This window comes from Podarcis vaucheri (genome assembly GCF_965113315.1).
Source record: "Podarcis vaucheri genome assembly, chromosome: 3".
Lineage (NCBI taxonomy): Eukaryota > Metazoa > Chordata > Lepidosauria > Squamata > Lacertidae > Podarcis > Podarcis vaucheri.
In genome coordinates, this window is record NC_138761.1 from 74,336,878 (window position 1) to 74,356,957 (window position 20,080).

Consider the following 20,080-nt stretch of genomic DNA (forward strand, 5'->3'; position numbering starts at 1 on the left):
TGTTTTTTCAAGGAATTTAACATTTTGACACTTCACAGCTTTGGTGACTGTTGTTCACAACATTCCAAAGACTACATAAAAGAAAGCTTTGGGCCATTCCAAAACCGCATTATGATCATGCCTGTTTTTTCCATAAGGTGTTCATATGTGCCCATTCTCCTTGCTAAAATCCTTCATACTGCTATTTTAATAAGAAATGTGCAGCAAGACTTGTGAAAATTTGCAAGTGAGAGGAGAGAGGCTTTCAAGACATGTCGATGCCAGACCTTACTTATATGGGCTCTCAAATTTATATCCATCAAAGCTGAGTGCATCATCACAGAATACAGCCCCAGCAATCCTGCTTACCATTGATACCAGTTTGTTGGTGTAGCATAGTGGCCCAAAAGACTGAATACATCAACTAATTAGGTGGTCTTAATCAAGCAACTCTCTCTGTACCTCAACCATCCTATCTGCAATATGGGAGATATTATCACTTTACCTTTGAGGGATGTTGTAAGGATTACGAACCGAATGCATGCGTGAAGAACTCTGAAAGCTTGAGTGTGCTATACAAACATTAAGTATTATGCATTTATGATGTATGCCCACCACTATTCTCTACACTGCACTATAGAAAAACCTGGTGAAATTCTAAGTCACACTGACCTAGTAGTAAGCTCCATTGAAATGTGAAAAGGAGCTTGGTCCCAGTGGCTTAAGGCTTCATGGTCATATAACTAGAAAATACGCCATCTTCCCTCTGGTTTCAGTATTGTTTTTGTAGCAGAAAGAAGAAAATCAGCATGGACGGCTTGCTTTGTTTTCTCAATGGGCTAAATCAGCAAAGGGTGCCTGAGTTTCTGAGGGTGGGAGCTGGAACTGGCTAGAGGGTACAGGGTGGTGTGAAGAGGTTCAGTTTTGAGATGTTGAACTTAATATAGGAAATATCAGGGGGAGAAATGACATGCACTATGGTTTATAGGAGATGGCTGGTATGCAGCAGTTGGAACAGCAGACAAGCTTGCAGATAAAGGAAGATGATGGTGAATATGGTTTGGGGGAAAGACTGGAAGACACTAGGGAAATCTTGGAGATGCAGCCAGTTTTATAGTATCATTAATCAACCAATTTCATCACTTTAGCAGGATTTAAATTATTTCACTATGGGAAAATTAAGGAAAAACGTTTCTTCCTCTAAGAACAAAGCAGTTCTTACCTAGTACCGTAATGAGTAATGTCACAATATGATGGTTTGTTGCCAGACTTGTGCCTACAGTGGGATGGATGGACAAATTGGCCACCACTCTTACAAGTTTGATGAGCACATCTTCTGCTTCAGACGGATGCTTGAGATGTTTTACATCGCCATCACCTTCCAGCAGTTTACTATTTAAATCAGCTTCACAATTAGCCTGGAATAGGGCTATCAGGGTATTAATGCTTCCTTGCACCTCAAAAAACTGTTCCCGGGCCCGGTTGTTCTTTGCTGTTAAATTTCCAAGAATAAAAATGATACGGATGACTAAATCCTGGAATTAGAGAAGATGTAAACATCCCTGCTGTAAGTAAAAGTGATCAATAATGGTTTGCAAGAAGAAAATGGTCGTCTTTACTTCAGTTAATATCTACTGTACAGTATTTTAAAATGAAAAAACCCACAGCATGTAAAATTACCTCTCTTCTGTCTCATGTCAAAACCTTATAGAAGCCAAGAATGCCTTGTGATATTTTAAAAATAGAATGTGTTAATAGTCCTAAGTACATATATTTCTGTTTTAAAGTGTTTTTATTTTATGGTGGTACTGTATTAGCTGTATTTTATTGTTTTATTACAGTTCTGTTTATTTTAATCCCCATATGTGAATGGAGGAATACCTTTCTTTGTTAGTTACCAAGCAACTGATGAATCAGGAGAACAAAGTTAAAATATTTTTGACTTTCTCGTTTTGTTAAAATGCGGCAGTCTGGAAACAGGACTGTCCAGTCATAAATTAGAATTATCAGCTAGATATAATCAATTTATATCTCGCACCTTCACACAATTTATGTTCTCAGGACAGCTAGCACAGTAGGGCAAGGCTATCAACAGCTATGAGCCACAATGGCTATGTTCCACCTCCACTGTTGGAGGCATGATGCTTCTGACTATAATAATTTATTATTTATACCCCGCCCATCTGGCTGGGTTTCCCAGTTGCAGGGAATTGCAGGGAGAGAGCTGAAGCACTCATCTCCAGCTTGCAAGCTTCCCATAGACATCTGATTCACCATTGTGAGATGAACCACTAGTACAATCCAGCAGGCTTGTCATGGGATCTTACGTAGCAAGAAACAAAACACCACCACAAATAAGACCTTGGACTGACAGATTTAAAGTTAGTTCAATAGGCTAGTGGTCTGAGACTGAATATACTGCTCTACCAATGGTATTACCACTAGACAAAGTGCTCTGGCTGTGTTATTATTTGTTGCATACATCAGGTCCATGCTGTTATGCAGTTTGCTATACCAGAATACTTATTTTCTATGTAACATTCTAGGCTATGGAAAGACATAAATAAAAGGGTGTGATAGGGTGGGATTTCTACTGTGAGATTGTGGGCTCACAGAAAATTACTAAAATAAGTCTGGCATTGCATTAGTAGTGTAAATTTCAGGATACTACAGTACAGACTAGAGGAAGCGATGGAAGGTTTCAGAATTCTGACACTTTTTTGCATGACAAGAAAAATAAACCATGCACTAGTCTGCCCACAGAAAACAAGTCTTCCATATCTCTATTCCCTGTGGGAGGCAGCTATAAGACATGCAGAGCTACTCATAAGTATTTCATCAGGAGTAAATTCTTATCTTCAAAGTCATTTTAGGCTGGAACTTTGTCCTCAACAGTCCATTGGTTGGTGTCATGAATTCTCCAATGAGCCTAATCACTCTGATTTGATTGGAAATTCCATAATTTTAAAATCTATGTTTCGGATTTAGTAAAGAAGAATTGAACTTTAATGGAAGAAAGTTACTCCTGAAGCATGAAATGCAATAGTTGTCATTCATTAAATCTTAAACAGATGAGCATTAACGACAGCATGAACTAGGAGAGCAGATCTGTTGAGACTTGGTCCAAAATACAGAAACTATTACTCTTATGTAGAACGCATGATTTCTTTGTATCTCTATTAGTATCCTAAAACTAAAATAATTACATTTTTGTTCTAAATTTATTTCCCTTGAACTAAGTCCCAATAATTTCAGATAACTTCATTCTAAGTAAGAATTATTCAGCCTAAAACAGCCCAGCCTTGTACCAGTGACATTACCAAGGAGAAAGAGTGACCCATTGTGGCTGGTTTTGGCTCAGTCACCACAGAAATCCCCTGGGGAATTGGTATAGATTTGAGTAAACCCACATCTTTTAAGGATTACAAACTTCTCACTTTAAAAGTAAAGCAATCCCTATTGAAGATTTAAAAGGTGGGGGCTTTGACCTCAAGCACATAAATTCAACTGAAGTCAGTGGGGCTTAAAACAAAGCAAGACATCACTATTTAGCTGTTCATGCATCATTTTGGTATCACTGGTCATACCCTTTTTATGTGCTTAACATGTTAAAGAAAAGACCCTAGTACAAATATTCTTGGGACACTCACTATAACTTCTTGTCCCTGTGAAGAAAGGTCATTAGCCTCTGCTACTCTATTCTTCTGAGATGCTGGCCAATTGCCCGCCAGGCATAAAAGGCCAAAGGATTCGGGTGAACCATTTTTTGAAACTCCCAGTACAAAATAACTATTTTTATCTGCTCAGCATTTCCCACAGATTTGTGAGATAACAAAGGGAATTTTATATTATCTTAGTTATCATGGGGTGGCTTCCTGCTTTTAAACACATTTCCTCTTGGAAGGCCTGTTTTCAATGGAATTTACCTACAAGTACAAATTCTTACGATCAGCCTAAGGCTGCAATGCACACTTACTTTGGTGTGCCCAATGAATGCAGTAAGCATGAACGGAGTCAGACTACTTAGCACTTAAAGCAAAGGGTAAGCAAGTGTAAGGCTTGTGAAAGATGTCTAGTACCCTGAAGCTTGGCGCCATGCACTGTTGTCACCCAGCCATTGTAGCACTGCTACTGTGTGGCAACTTTCTTGCAGGCCTGGTGGCAGCAGCGGATGCCGTGGTGGAGCTGCACCTCTCACCTGACCTCTGTCTGGCTGACACTGCAGAATACATGAACAGAGAAAGGGAGGGGTGCAGGGGCAGCGAGGCAGGCATGGTGGAGCCAATGTCTGGCTGGCGGTCAGAATTAAAGTTTGGCCCAATATAACACATAGGCCTTATATTGCTTATTTCTGATAATGAAGTCCATTAGGAGAAACGTCAAGGGTGGGGAATTCAACGCAGCGTCAAGAAGGGTGTGTGAGAGCTCGCTCAACAGGACTTCTTCCCCCCGATGCGCCCCTTAAACCTGTTCTAGGTTCCCCCAACTCTTCAGAGCATATTTGGGGGGCATAGGATCAAGCAAGGGAAGGTGAAAGGAGGAAAGTCTCATTGCGCAAGCAGATTTTGTTCTGTTTGTGGAACAACTCAGTTGAATCCCGCCCCAACACTCCAAAAACGACTCATCTGTATGCTAAGAAGAAGAAGAAGGGAGTTAATCAACTGCCTGTCCCTTATATCGCCCCCGCTGTTAATCTAAGTTGAGTCCATTTCAATAATTTACTATTTAGAAATGCTGTCAACCGTTTAAAATTTCTATCTTGTAAATGCACATGAAAGTAGGTCACTGAATATGGGCTTACACACATACGACACCACAGACACATCCGAGGATTAAAATATAAAAAGCAGGAGATGAAAAAACTGACCTGCTTCTTTGGGTGTTTGTTTAGCAGGGCTAAAAATAAGACGTAACATCTGGAGCAATCTGCCAAAGCTGTACAGCAGTCATTGAAGGAAGAAAGTTTGCTGTATGTTTAAAAATAATAACATGCATCAGTAGGGTAACTTTTCCTACAGTTGTCCCCTGCTCTTGCCCAAGCCAAGTCATTTGCTCCATTTTTAAATATTTTTCAGTGTTCATACTGATAGGCTAGGATTCTGGTCCAATACAGTAAAGATAAGGATTATATAACAGAGGAGCTGAGCCGTTATGAATGAATAGCTAATTATATTGCATAGGGCAATGACAATCAAAAGCTGAATCTGAGATCTCCAATTAAAGTGGAAGACAAGAAAACCATTGCCTCCTTGGGACCCAGACAGAATGCTAAATCCAAGATTTCAACTATGGTGCTGCCTACCCCTTTCTTTCTCTCTCTCTCTCTTTCTTTCTCTCCCTCCCTCTCTCTCTCTCCACACCCCCCTTCCCATCCAGGCCAACATGCCTCAAAGGAACATGGATCTTCAGTGTGGGCAAAGGACAAGTAGCAGCAGCATGTCCCCCACGGCCCCCCTCCCTTACCTCCTTTTCTTAAGAACCTAAATGCATTTATGTGGGAGTCAGTTCTACTGAACTGAATGGGGCTTATTTATGAATAGACACATAGAGGATTGCACTGTAAAACCCTTCCTTGTCATGCCCCCTCGGAGCCTCAATAAGGGAAGGTTCAGAAGCAGATGAAGCATCCATCACAGCTGTTCTGGGAAAGAAAAGGCTTTATACTGACTGGTAGAGACAATAGTAGGGTGAGATAGTGGTCTGCATCACTGAATTGCATTGCTACACCTAGAAGTGATGTTTACTCAGAGCGCAAAGGTAATCAAATGGTGCCACAGAAATACTGGGGCGGGGGGCAGGGAGAAACAGGGCATGTGCTTTTCCTTATTTCAGCTGGAATCAGTGACAGAAAGGAGTGTAATTGGGTTTATGGGTTGTTGACAAAGGGTCCATGGGTTTCAAAATGAGCAAAATAACTCTAAATCCAAAAAACATATGAGCAGGGTGTGTGGTCCTGTGACAATGGGATGTGATAACAGTGAGCAGTGGTATGGAACAACTGAGGGCTACAATGCACAAACAATGTACAAAAAGGATTTGGAAAATGTGGACTTGCAAAGGAGGTGTAGAAGAGCCCATTGACAGTTGCTCTGGGAATACAGGCCTTTTAGTAATTTGTGGACATCCTTCCTTAACTGATTATGCCAAGGATTGAACCTCGGAATGTGTATGTGCAAAGGAATTGCTTCCCAGCCCAATTCCTACAGAAGTTCCTTTCATGATTTTTGCATGGGGTTCTTGGGCTTAGCAATGCTGGTGACTCATGCACAAAGGAGAGACCAAACAGAGATTTAGTTAATAATGTCATACGACTTGAGGAGGCGAAACGTATTTAATTCTGCAGGTACAGCCTGCATGTGCAACTGGGTCCTATTTCAGGCAAGGCAAATGCAAGCAGTGGTGCCATCAGGTCAGAACTTTGGGGTCCAGGGCCTCGCTCAGTGAAATGAGCAAAACACCGGAGAGCTAGCTTGCCATGCTGTGAAGTAAGCAAAATAACCAACACTGCTATTTAAAGAGAAAAGGGGCACCATAAAAACCATGAAGTCCAGGGTCTAAAATTCCCTAACTGCACACAAGCTGACTTCAGTACTTAAGGACTGTTTCTGTGTACGTCCATTTATGTGACTTAAGTCTATGAGGCAGAACATTTCCCTTTCAAAACAATATCCACAACAATATTTCAAGGATTAAAGCTGCACACATACAAAAGATGGTAGTGCAAAATAAACCAGCATGACTGGGGATGGAGGTGAAGAAGTGGGTGCTTCACGTATTTGCTCCGCGGGAAACAAACAAACTCTATTGTATTTCTTTAAAGGACTTTACCTGAATATTCTGGCCACATTGGTGCAGACATCCTTGTCGTTCATACGCTTCTCCAACATCAGACAAAGCTCTGGAATTGCTTCAGAGTCCAGGAGCTTGCACCTTGACTGAGGCAAGTCAACCAAGTTCCGCAAAGTGGCAGTGAGCTGGAGAAAATATATTTAAACATGAATAAATCATCACATTATTATGAGTCCCAGACACTTTTGAAAATTTAACAAGGTTAGATCTAGCCTAAGCCTCCTCTGATGGCCGCTCTAAGAAACTCTACAGACATGTATGAAATAGTGTGGATTATTTAAACTCTGGAATACGAAGCAATGATACAGACATAATTTAAAAAAACAGGATAGAGGACAGCACGAGTCGCATTTCTCTATTTTAAAAGCAGACAGTATGTTGTTCCTTCCCTGGATACAAGTGCATCCATCTCCTCCTGCCTTTTGACCTGTCTTGTTTACCTAGTATCTCTTCACAACTGGGCAGGGAACTACGGCATGTGCGTGTGATGATCCTTCCTTTTTTTAACCAAAATACTAGAGCAAACCATGACAGACACTCCTGGATGAAACCAAATTTCCTAAACCTATTTCAATCTAGCTTCTGACCAAGGGTTGGGGCCAAGATTTACCTTCACCAGGAGATAGACAGAAGGGGTACAAATTCTGCCACTTTCAGCACCTTCATTTTCAGTATCCTTCTGGACCAACTTTGTGGATTAGAAGTACAGGACAATACTTTTGCAGTAGTTCTACTCCTACCTTGCTGAAAGGATCCAGAAGGTGGTTTTAGGAGGCTGCTGCCCTTCTCTGCAGGAATTATCCTGCAGTGTTTCTCTTATATTTAACATCTGCATTCAACCATTGGGGAAGGTTGTCTTGCAGTTTGGAGTGAGATGTCATCAGTATATCGACAATACCCAGTTCTCCATTTCTTTTCCAACAGAACTAGCTTTAGCAGTTTCTTGCTTTAACAACTGCTTGAAATCAGTAATGCTTGCCCTGGATAAGATAACATTCCCCACAAAGAACCAGGAATGCATTTGGGGCATATTTCTGGATCTGAGTTTCCTCCTGGGTTGGCAAAGTGTTGCATGTGGCGCTCAGTGTGCCCTTCTTTAAACACACAACTTGTAATGTGCATGCCCTGATAACCTCACAACTTAACTACTATATTACAGTTTGTGTAAAGCTGCCCTTGAAGATAATTAGATAATTCAGCTGGTTCAGAATACAGCAGGATATGTCCACCACTAACTGCATGCAGTATGTTATACCATATTTACAAGAACTCCGCTGGTCATTGTTTCCAGCCTAATTTCAATGTGCTGATTTTAACTTTTTAAACCCTGCATGGATCCATTGTATTTGACAATTTGTCATCTTACACGTGTACTTTGCTATGCCATAAAGTAGGAAGCATGAGGTCTGATAGTATGTGCTGCACCATCAGTAACAGAGACTAGTTTCTACCAGCAGTAAAGCTTTTTTTGACATAGCATCCACAAATCAGAGTTCACTGCACAAATCCCTTTCAGAAGGCAATTTAAGTGTTTTCTTTTTAGGCAGGCTTCTGGTTTGTCAGTGACTGAGAGCTATGGCTATTTTAATTTTTGGTTCCACTTGTTTAAATGTTAACTTTTTATATTTTGCCTTTCATGTACTTCAGAGCATTCAAAAAGAAGACCATACATACAAACAACTGGTAAAGCGAGCAAGGACAAGATTGCCAATAGCGGGACAGGTGGTGGTGAACAGCAGCTTTGGGTTTATTTTTTTTAAAGCTACCTACATTTTGGATGTCTTCATTTGCTACTCTCTGAATAGCTAACCCACTGAACAAAAATAATCCAGCTTTAACAAAATGTGAACTGAGATATGAAGGAAGGCAAGTTGGGGTTGCTATGGAACAGTGGCAGCTAGTTAAAGGGAGCATGCCCTTGTAACAGAGCAACTTTTGTTTCTCCTGGAAGCTCACAAGCAGACCATGAAGTCAACAACCCTTCAAGAATCTGGTATTCAGAGGTATACTTCCTTCCATGGAAGAAAACAATCATGGCTGGCAATAATTTCAGAAGTGAATTCTACACCCTAATTATATGCTGTGTGATGACATACTTCCTCTTGACTGTTCTGAATATGCTGCCAACTGATTTCATTACATGACCCTAATATGAAGAGAAAAGGATAAAATGTCTCTCTCTGCACTTTCTCCATCCCGTTCATAAACTTATAATCCTTTCTCATATAGTTATCTTTTCCAAAAATAGAAAACTCCCAATAAGACTCCAGCCTTTCCTTGTAGAGAACATGCTCCAATGCTTTCATTGTTTTAGTTGCTCTTTTCTGTATTGTCTCTGGCTCTGCTAAGTTGTCAGTTATATCAACCATATTGTTCTCTTGGAGTCGCATCTCCTCTTCTACAGAGTGAAGACCACAATAGTAATGATAATCTCGGTTAATTCAACATTAAAATCCCTCCAAATTGTAAACTTTCTACAAAGCACAATACAAGCAAAAGTGGGGTTGTTTTGATGAGAACTTTACCAATGACTCCCACTGCTAGACTTACATAAATGCCCTTTGCAAAGTGATCTGCATGTCCCCTCTACTCTTGTCAATAGTCAAACTCCAATTTCCATGTTTCATCATCATCCATACTGGAACAAGAGCTTTTTCATCGGCTACTGCTGCTATACGGAACATCTATCTTGCATCTCTTTGCTTCACTGATTCTCTATCCCTTTTCTAATCTCCTCTGAAAATTGCCTCTCTGCTAGCTTGCTTTTGCCTCTTAAATAATAGAAAAGGGCATAAAGACATTTGATTCCATTCCTTTATCACTTTTCCCCCAACTTGCCAAAAGCATAGAAAGTAGTCACAAGAATTAAACTTCTTCTTTTTTGCCTTCCCTTGCTGAAGTACTATTTTCTCATAGTGACCCTATGATTATAGACTCTATACACTACAGTCCAACACCACCATATTGTTTGTGTGCATAACAGGTGAGATAGATAATTGTAAGAGCATCATCAGCACTTCCTATAAGCTTGCTCTGGATCCCTGTTAGGATTCCGTTACTAAAATAAAGCACATGTTACTATATTTAGCAAAATAGAGCTTTTGTTATTTATGTGGCAGAATGTTTTGGCTTCCAGAATACTTTTATTTTTACATATCTTCATTATTTGTAAAGGGAATCTTTCTATGAGTAATATGTCATTACCTCTTCTTTTTCAAGTGATCATAGCAGCTGCAATTGTATATGTAAAGTACAGGAAATAAAACCAGAGACTACGATTCAAGAGATTAGTAAGTATGTTGAAATAAGGGGTATGGCAACTCTAAACAAATTCATTTAGGCAACATGAGCTAGTCAGAGAAAATAAATTTGCACTACACTTGAACAAGATTTGAATGGATTTAAGTAAGTGTGGAATGATAAACAAACAGCAGTGATTGGTAATGCTTTCCTTTTGATATAAGGAAGCTCTAATTAAAATAAAGTTGGTGTTTTGTATTAACAAATGATAACCAGTAGAAATCAAAATATCTAAGGGGCAAAGTCAAAAGTGTTTTAAAAAGATAATTGTGTGTATCTTATACAGGAATATATAAACTGCTATCTTTAGTTATTTTTTGTTTGTTCCTATATTTCCTATTCTTTACCATAACTTGTGAAGCTCCAACTGTTATACATAAATACACACATACCTGTTTTCTCCCTCTCATTGTTTTATATTTTATGCAAAGTCTCAAGACTGGTCCCAAATCTTATCTGGTTGAAATAAAAGTTTAACTCTGACCTGAACCAAGAGGTGTCCTGAACTGGAAAACCGAGCATCATTTTCATTAATTTCATTGATCTGCTTCATTAGTTGCAACAGTATTTCAACAGTTCCCTTGCTGACCATCTCATTAATGAGCTTTGCATTTCCAGAAATGAATTTTATAGCGCCCATACAATAGAGAAAGGCCTCAGTAGTTGCTTGCAAGTCTTCAGCTCTCAGAACTTCTAGCAGAGAATCTATGGAGAAAATTGTGAATGCTAATCTGAACAATGCTTATTGCCTCTTACCTTGAAGTGACCAAGAGTGGGAGTGCCCAGACATTTGCCCAAGGGAAATTCCCCACCTCCTCCTTCCCAAGGCAGCCTGCTGTTACACCCCCCCCCAAAAAAAAACACACCCCTGTTTTGAAAAGGAACAGGGCTGGGATGAGGGGCTACAGTATCAGGGAAACTGGCTGGAGGGAGCTTGGGTGAACAGAGCTCTGATTCACACAAGCTACCGCCACCCAATTTTAGAGTGTACATATGCAAGACTTTAAGTAATCAAAATGAGGCATCATAATTACTGATTACTTTCTGGTATCAAATACATTCACTACCTTCAAGATAGCAGGCTGGCTGAATATAGATGTGAGCTGACATTTTTTCTGGTGCTCAGTTGTGGTTTATTTGAGTTCAAAAGGTTAAAATAAAAACTTCCCTCCATCCTTGAAGTATCAAAGGCAGACATACCTGGATACTGAATAGTGTGGGAAATTCAGAGTGCTTTATGCTTGGGGGGGAGGGGGGAAGCAATCTAAAATCAAAATGCAGCCTGGAAATCATGTCTGCATTCCTGCTTCATTTCTAGACAGCTCCATTTCCCCCAACAAATTAAATGTGTATTTTCTCTTATAAATTACCCAAGAAATAAAACATGGTTACAGCTACGGTAGAATTTAAAAGATACTTGCCCAATATTTGGTCATGTTGAATGATGGAATCATTTTTTTCATTTCTGCTTATTTTAAACACCAGTTTGCAGACATTAAGCAGATTCTTTCCACTTACTTTCAGCTGCAAATAACACAGGAAAAAAGCAACATCAGTGCAATCAATACTTGATGGGGAAATCTGTTTTAAATAGACAGGATCAGTGTGTCAAAAAAGTGCAGGAAGGCCTTGATGGGTTCCCAAAAATATTAAACTATGGTTTAGGAAGCTGGGGTTGTTACATCATAACTGGCTGTCTGGCATAATTAATCACAGAATTCTCAGACTCTCCTTTCCTAACTGTGCTCTTGAATTCCTGGGCAAAAGTGATATGACTGCTCCTTCTCCAAACAAGCACACACACATATAAAGGCACACACACATTGGTGAGAAGATATGAAAAGCATGCATGAAATACTACACAAAAATTTAATCAGGCAAAACACAAAATAAAGGGTGCAATTCAAACCATTTATGCAATTTTTAAGTTCCACTGTTTTTGGTGTGAGAGATTTAAGCATGAGCTTGGTTTCAATGAGACTTCAACCTTTTATGAATAATATATATTAAAAGCATAGAAACCAAAAGGCAACTAAAAGACTCGTTCATATTCATGTGCTTAAGTCACAGAGATCTCTACAGATGTGCCTAATTCTACCTGTATTGCACTCATGATTCTGAGGTTTATTTTTATAGGAGTGAAGGGGTTTTGTACAAATGCAGTTTAAAATCTAAAAATGAGAACGTCATGTCAGAACGGCTGACAAGACTGATCCTGCACACCCATTACAGTCATTCAAGCTGTATTAAAATTTTCACTGAGTATGAAAACTAAAAGTATGCAAATGTGTTTCACCTCTTTCCCCCCAATATTTTCAATGTAGAATAAGAGCCTATGATACATAGAGCAATGAGAGAATCACTGGATTTCTTTTCCAGATCCTTAGGGGGTTTTTTAATCAGAGATTTCATGTTTTTTTTTATTTTGGGTTGCATTTTAATGGTATATTTCTAACAGGAAGTTTCTGTGGCTTTATTTAACAATCTAATACGTCTGATTCACTTGAGAGATGCTTATAATTTTCCAGTTTGATGCATAGCACAGCATTAACAGACAAATATTCTGGATATTCTGGTGCGCTAAAACCAATAATACAAAACATGTATTTGGGATACCATGTAGCAATACATATTTTTGTTTTAATAGGTCAATTATTAAAAATCACATGCTTGTATTTCAGACTTATAAAACTATGTTAATCCAGTATTTTTGAAATTTTGGTTTAACTCTGTGTGTTCTCCTTTGTGAAAAGTTGTTGTGTTTCTTGATACTTAGGATTCATCATACAATATCACACAAACAGGGAGCTTAAAGCACATACAAAACATCACATTGCACCATGATCCCTCCACACTTTAACTTACGCCCAGAATAATTTTTGCAAGTTTCAGGCCAAGCGGATCTGAAGCAATGTCAACTAATTTGTATAAAGTCTTCAGAAGCAAATTTCGTCTTTTAAATCGCTTGCAAAGCATATTTCCTTCCTCCAAGGCCTTATAGAGAACAGTACAGGCATGGCAAAGTCTTTCTACGTTGTCCTCTATTTGATATGGAAAAGCATAAAGCAACATCAATTATCAAACATTTTTCAGAGTCACCAAGAAAAAACAAAACCATAAATTGACTAAAAGGAAAAGTGTTACAGAGATGTAAGAAACTCAGTATCAAGCATGATTCTAAAAACTGTAGCCTAAACCTGAAACCTTTAGGTCAGTGGTGAGGAATCTCCAGCCCAGGGGCCTAATTAGGCCCATCAGCTCTCTCCATTGGGTCTGTAATGCCATTTTGGACAAGCTGCGCCCACCTGCCCTATTCATAGATGCCATGTATGATGTCATATGTGTTGCAGGTAAACATGTGGCTCAGCCAAATGGGGTTTGCAGGCACCACTGATCAGGTGATTAACAACACTTGCAAAGCACCTCAGGTGCTGTGAAGCCGTATGCACAAAGCTTTGCAACCTTCAATGACCAGCTGATCCTTGGAACTTGCAAAGCATTGTGCATAGTGTTCTACAAGCACTGATGATCAGCTGACTGTCAGTACCCTGCGGGTTATGCTTTTGCCCCCATGGTTTGATTTCACACCATGCAGGCAAAAGCAGGACACCTGATATCATTGAGATCTGCATCAGCTGAATGTCATCAGCATACTGATAGGACACTGCCCAAATCTCCTAATGACCACCCCCAGTGGCTTCATGTACATGTTAAATAGCATTTCCCCCTACCCCAAATCTGAAATGGCAGTCCTGATCACAGTGCTGAAAAAGTGGATGTGGATCACGCCCTCAACCATAGGCCACAATATATTACCAATGCAAGAACTTTAAGTGGAATATCAACTACTGGAAGTAAGTACAGTGGTGCCTTGCAAGACGAAATTAATTCGTTCCGCAATTCTCTTCGTCTTGCGGTTTTTTCGTCTTGCGATGCACGGTTTCCCATAGGAATGCATTGAAAATCAATTAATGCGTTCCTAGGGAAACCACCTTCAGACCAGGTCCGGGGACAGTCTGTCCCCGGACCTCTTCTGAAGGCTGGGGGGGGGGGCAAGGGCTTTTCTTCCCACCCCCAGCATTTTAAAAAAACCCTGGGACAGCGGAGGACTTCTCCGCTGTGCGGGGCTATCTTAAAATGCTGGCGGGCGGCATTTTAAAATCGCTCCGGACAGCGGAGGACTTCTCCGCTGTCCGGGGCGATTTAAAAGCCCCTGGGAAGGCAGGCGGGGGGGACAAAGACTTTCGCCCCCTGCCCGCCTTCAGAAGGTGTTCCCGCCCCCCGCCCCACTTCGGAACAGCTTTCCGAAGTGGGGCGGCGGGGCCAGGTGTTCCCGACCCCCCTCCGCACTTCGGAAGAGCTTTCCGAAGTGGGGCGGCGGGGCCAGGTGTTCCCGACCCCCCTCCCCACTTCGGAAGAGCTTTCCGAAGTGGGGCGGCGGGGCCAGGTGTTCCCGACCCCCCTCCCCACTTCGGAAGAGCTTTCCGAAGTGGGGCGGCGGGGCCAGGTGTTCCCGACCCCCCTCCCCACTTCGGAAGAGCTTTCCGAAGTGGGGCGGCGGGGCCAGGTGTCCCCGCCCCCCCTCCCCACTTCGGAAGAGCTTTCCGAAGTGGGGCGGCGGGGCCAGGTGTCCCCGCCCCCCCTCCCCACTTCGTAAGAGCTTTCCGAAGTGGGGCGGCGGGGCCAGGTGTTCCCGACCCCCCTCCCCACTTCGGAACAGCTTTCCGAAGTGGGGCGGCGGGGCCAGGTGTCCCCTCCCCACTTCGGAAGAGCTTTCCGAAGTGGGGCGGCGGGGCCGGGTGTCCCCGACCCCCCTCCCCACTTCGGAAGAGCTTTCCGAAGTGGGGCGGCGGGGCCGGGTGTCCCCGACCCCCCTCCCCACTTCGGAAGAGCTTTCCGAAGTGGGGCGGCGGGGCCGGGTGTCCCCGACCCCCCTCCCCACTTCGGAAGAGCTTTCCGAAGTGGGGCGGCGGGGCCGGGTGTCCCCGACCCCCCTCCCCACTTCGGAAGAGCTTTCCGAAGTGGGGCGGCGGGGCCGGGTGTCCCCGACCCCCCGCCCCACTTCGGAACAGCTTTCCGAAGTGGGGCGGCGGGGCCGGGTGTCCCCGACCCCCCTCCCCACTTCGGAAGAGCTTTCCGAAGTGGGGCGGCGGGGCCGGGTGTCCCCGACCCCCCTCCCCACTTCGGAAGAGCTTTCCGAAGTGGGGCGGCGGGGCCGGGTGTCCCCGCCCCACCTCCCCACTTCGGAAGAGCTTTCCGAAGTGGGGCGGCGGGGCCGGGTGTCCCCGCCCCACCTCCCCACTTCGGAAGAGCTTTCCGAAGTGGGGCGGCGGGTCCGGGTGTCCCCGCCCCACCTCCCCACTTCGGAAGAGCTTTCCGAAGTGGGGCGGCGGGGCCGGGTGTCCCCGACCCCCCTCCCCACTTCGGAAGAGCTTTCCGAAGTGGGGCGGCGGGGCCGGGTGTCCCCGACCCCCCCGCCCCACTTCGGAACAGCTTTCCGAAGTGGGGCGGCGGGGCCGGGTGTCCCCGCCCCCCCTCCCCACTTCGGAACAGCTTTCCGAAGTGGGGCGGCGGGGCCGGGTGTCCCCGCCCCCCCTCCCCACTTCGGAAGAGCTTTCCGAAGTGGGGCGGCGGGGCCGGGTGTCCCCGCCCCCCCTCCCCACTTCGGAACAGCTTTCCGAAGTGGGGCGGCGGGGCCGGGTGTCCCCGCCCCCCCTCCCCACTTCGGAACAGCTTTCCGAAGTGGGGCGGCGGGGCCAGGTGTCCCCTCCCCACTTCGGAAGAGCTTTCCGAAGTGGGGCGGCGGGGCCGGGTGTTCCCGACCCCCCTCCCCACTTCTGAAGAGCTTTCCGAAGTGGGGCGGCGGGGCCGGGTGTCCCCGACCCCCCTCCCCACTTCGGAAGAGCTTTCCGAAGTGGGGCGGCGGGGCCGGGTGTCCCCGACCCCCCTCCCCACTTCGGAAGAGCTTTCCGAAGTGGGGCGGCGGGGCCGGGTGTCCCCGCCCCACCTCCCCACTTCGGAAGAGCTTTCCGAAGTGGGGCGGCGGGGCCGGGTGTCCCCGCCCCACCTCCCCACTTCGGAAGAGCTTTCCGAAGTGGGGCGGCGGGGCCGGGTGTCCCCGCCCCACCTCCCCACTTCGGAAGAGCTTTCCGAAGTGGGGCGGCGGGGCCGGGTGTCCCCGACCCCCCTCCCCACTTCGGAAGAGCTTTCCGAAGTGGGGCGGCGGGGCCGGGTGTCCCCGACCCCCCTCCCCACTTCGGAAGAGCTTTCCGAAGTGGGGCGGCGGGGCCGGGTGTCCCCGACCCCCCCGCCCCACTTCGGAACAGCTTTCCGAAGTGGGGCGGCGGGGCCGGGTGTCCCCGCCCCCCCTCCCCACTTCGGAAGAGCTTTCCGAAGTGGGGCGGCGGGGCCGGGTGTCCCCGCCCCCCCTCCCCACTTCGGAAGAGCTTTCCGAAGTGGGGCGGCGGGGCCGGGTGTCCCCGCCCCCCCTCCCCACTTCGGAAGAGCTTTCCGAAGTGGGGCGGCGGGGCCGGGTGTCCCCGCCCCCCCTCCCCACTTCGGAACAGCTTTCCGAAGTGGGGCGGCGGGGCCAGGTGTCCCCTCCCCACTTCGGAAGAGCTTTCCGAAGTGGGGCGGCGGGGCCGGGTGTTCCCGACCCCCCTCCCCACTTCGGAAGAGCTTTCCGAAGTGGGGCGGCGGGGCCGGGTGTCCCCGACCCCCCTCCCCACTTCGGAAGAGCTTTCCGAAGTGGGGCGGCGGGGCCGGGTGTCCCCGACCCCCCTCCCCACTTCGGAAGAGCTTTCCGAAGTGGGGCGGCGGGGCCGGGTGTCCCCGCCCCACCTCCCCACTTCGGAAGAGCTTTCCGAAGTGGGGCGGCGGGGCCGGGTGTCCCCGCCCCACCTCCCCACTTCGGAAGAGCTTTCCGAAGTGGGGCGGCGGGGCCGGGTGTCCCCGCCCCACCTCCCCACTTCGGAAGAGCTTTCCGAAGTGGGGCGGCGCGGCCGGGTGTCCCCGACCCCCCTCCCCACTTCGGAAGAGCTTTCCGAAGTGGGGCGGCGGGGCCGGGTGTCCCCGCCCCTCCCGCCCCACTTCGGAACAGCTTTCCGAAGTGGGGCGGCGGGGCCGGGTGTCCCCGCCCCCCCCGCCCCACTTCGGAACAGCTTTCCGAAGTGGGGCGGCGGGGCCGGGTGTCCCCGCCCCCCCGCCCCACTTCGGAACAGCTTTCCGAAGTGGGGCGGCGGGGCCGGGTGTCCCCGCCCCCCCTCCCCACTTCGGAAGAGCTTTCCGAAGTGGGGCGGCGGGGCCGGGTGTCCCCGCCCCCCCTCCCCACTTCGGAAGAGCTTTCCGAAGTGGGGCGGCGGGGCCGGGTGTCCCCGCCCCCCCTCCCCACTTCGGAAGAGCTTTCCGAAGTGGGGCGGCGGGGCCGGGTGTCCCCGCCCCCCCTCCCCACTTCGGAAGAGCTTTCCGAAGTGGGGCGGCGGGGCCGGGTGTCCCCGACCCCCCTCCCCACTTCGGAAGAGCTTTCCGAAGTGGGGCGGCGGGGCCGGGTGTCCCCGCCCCACCTCCCCACTTCGGAACAGCTTTCCGAAGTGGGGCGGCGGGGCCAGGTGTCCCCGCCCCACCTCCCCACTTCGGAACAGCTTTCCGAAGTGGGGCGGCGGGGCCAGGTGTCCTGCCCCCCCTCCCCACTTCGAAACAGGTCCTGGACCTCTTCTGAAGGCTGGCGGGGGCGAAAGTCTTTGCTCCCCCCGCCTGCCTTCAAAAGCTGTCCGGCCCAGGCATCCCGGACCTTTACGCCAGCAGCGGCAGCTCTGCCGCTGCTGGCGGAGAGTTGCCGGCATGCCGAAGCCTGCGCGCAGCGCGCCCAGGCTTCGCGGATCTCTCTGCCAGCAGCGGCAGCTCTGCCGCTGCTGGCGGAGAGTTGCCGGCATGCCGAAGCCTGCGCGCAGCGCGCCCAGGCTTCGCGGATCTCTCTGCCAGCAGCGGCAGCTCTGCCGCTGCTGGCGGAGAGTTGCCGGCAAGCCGAAGCCTGCGCGCAGCGCGCCCAGGCTTCGCGGATCTCTCTGCCAGCAGCGGCAGCTCTGCCGCTGCTGGCGGAGAGTTGCCGGCATGCCGAAGCCTGCGCGCAGCGCGCAGGCTTCGCGGATCTCTCCTGCCTTCAAAAGCCGTCCGGGATAGCAGGAAGCGCTTCCCTGCTATCCCGGACTGCTTTTAAAATGCTGGCGCTGGGGAGCAAAGCCTTTTGGCCCCCGCCAGCCTTCCTGGACCTCTTCTGAAGGCCGGAGGGGGGGGAAAGGCTTTGCTCCCCACCGCTAGCATTTAAAAGAGGTCCCCGGAGATTTCCCTATGGGCTTTCGTCTTGCGAAGCAAGCCCATAGGGGAATTCGTCTTGCGAGGCAAATCGCGGACGAAAAAACCTTTCGTCTAGCGAGTTTTTTGTCTTGCGAGGCATTCGTCTTGCGGGGCACTACTGTATTGGAAAATCTATTTTGTGAAAGTCATAACAAGTATCATAGAAACCATTATGCACCAGACTCTAATTCATGTAGAATTGGTAAAATTTTCGTATTCCAGTAGTTTTCTTCCTCTTCTGTCTCATTAGCTTCCAAAGTATTTTCTGAAATTTGAAAACATGTTATTAAGTGACCACACAATGAAACTTACACAACATATGCAAAACTGATTTTAAAACTACAACCATATTAATACTTTAAAATGTGTAAATGAGTGGAATCTTAACAATCTGAAGTACAGTATCTGCCTAAGCAATAAAAAATTATTTAAGGTTATTATTTCCAACTACCTCAATGTATGTTTGATTTTTTTTTTAAAGGAAACAACAAAAATTGACAAGTTGAACAAAATGTCTTGGTGGTTTGTCGGTCATAACCACAACTTTGCAGTCTGGTCAGAGAAATGACATTGGCTTGCATTTATTGGCTGCTGTTCCTAGTATGTAAATACAAAAGCCTTAGCAACACTGAAAGTCGAACCCTTCCAAGCTTACTGTTTCAACCTTTTTGCAGAAGCAATGGAAAAGAAATACACTAAGCTTTACATATAAGTGAATCACTCTAACAGGTTCTTAGCAGTGTAAAATAGCTTGACTACCTAATCTATGTCAATCTGCACTAAATAAGAATGTATACTGGGCAGCTGCATACGAATTCTAACCACTGCTAGCATATCATAATACTGAGTGATGATGTTCTTTTGCAGCTTTTGAATGCTCCATTAAAAAGACTTTTGTAATGGGTTGCTTCCAATATGCCTGTTTAGCAAATTAGAGTACCAGGCAGGTTGAATCACTTCTAGCCCAGTTTTTAATTAGAAGGGAACACTCAAAAATTATATAAGTGAAACAAATCTAAAGGCTATTTCAAATTTCAGGTACAGGTTATATTTTTAGTTAGAAAATAAATAAAACAGAACATCATGTCTATTCAGAAACCTGACACAATGCAGCAAGGTGTGAAAGCTGGCATGGTGCAACTTTTAGATTTAGTTGGCATGCTAGTATCAGGCACAATTTTTCCTAAGCATGTTTACTTGGAAGTAAACCCCAATGAGTTATTTCCAGGTATTATGTTACAACACCCTGTAAAATGTTAGCTGTGAGTACTTCTTGAAGAAAAATGTTGAGAAAGACTGCTATCACAATAAAAACAGCTTCATGAAAAAAATCAGATGCTTACAACTATGCATATCACTTATGTTTTCTAAATGCAAAGGTGCAACCCAGCAGCATACAAGAAAGAAAACCAGTTTTTAATTAAAAAAATCTATACTCAACCAAACTATGTGATGTACCTGACACAGTTGCAGACTTAGTCCACTCAGTGTTTTCTAGGCATGATGAAGGACTTTCTTGCCCGTTAACCTGGTCACTTAAAAATGGGAGATGAGATTAACACAGAGAAAACTGTAGGTACACATCAACATCATGTACATA

At 46.2% G+C, this 20,080-nt stretch overlaps 1 protein-coding gene across 1 annotated transcript in view; it reads right to left on the minus strand.

Annotated features, from left to right (window-relative positions):
- Nucleotides 1-20,080, minus strand: part of ARMC2 (armadillo repeat containing 2) — a 33,962-nt gene that overhangs the window by 3,873 nt on the left and 10,009 nt on the right. Inside the window, exons 7-14 of the mRNA XM_082216624.1 lie at nucleotides 19,939-20,015; nucleotides 18,659-18,745; nucleotides 12,994-13,169; nucleotides 11,550-11,652; nucleotides 10,613-10,833; nucleotides 6,808-6,953; nucleotides 4,847-4,946; nucleotides 1,202-1,514 (exon numbers count right to left, since the gene is read on the minus strand). Of these exons, the coding sequence (XP_082072750.1) occupies nucleotides 1,202-1,514; nucleotides 4,847-4,946; nucleotides 6,808-6,953; nucleotides 10,613-10,833; nucleotides 11,550-11,652; nucleotides 12,994-13,169; nucleotides 18,659-18,745; nucleotides 19,939-20,015 (1,223 nt within the window). The remainder of the gene's footprint in view (nucleotides 1-1,201; nucleotides 1,515-4,846; nucleotides 4,947-6,807; nucleotides 6,954-10,612; nucleotides 10,834-11,549; nucleotides 11,653-12,993; nucleotides 13,170-18,658; nucleotides 18,746-19,938; nucleotides 20,016-20,080) is intronic.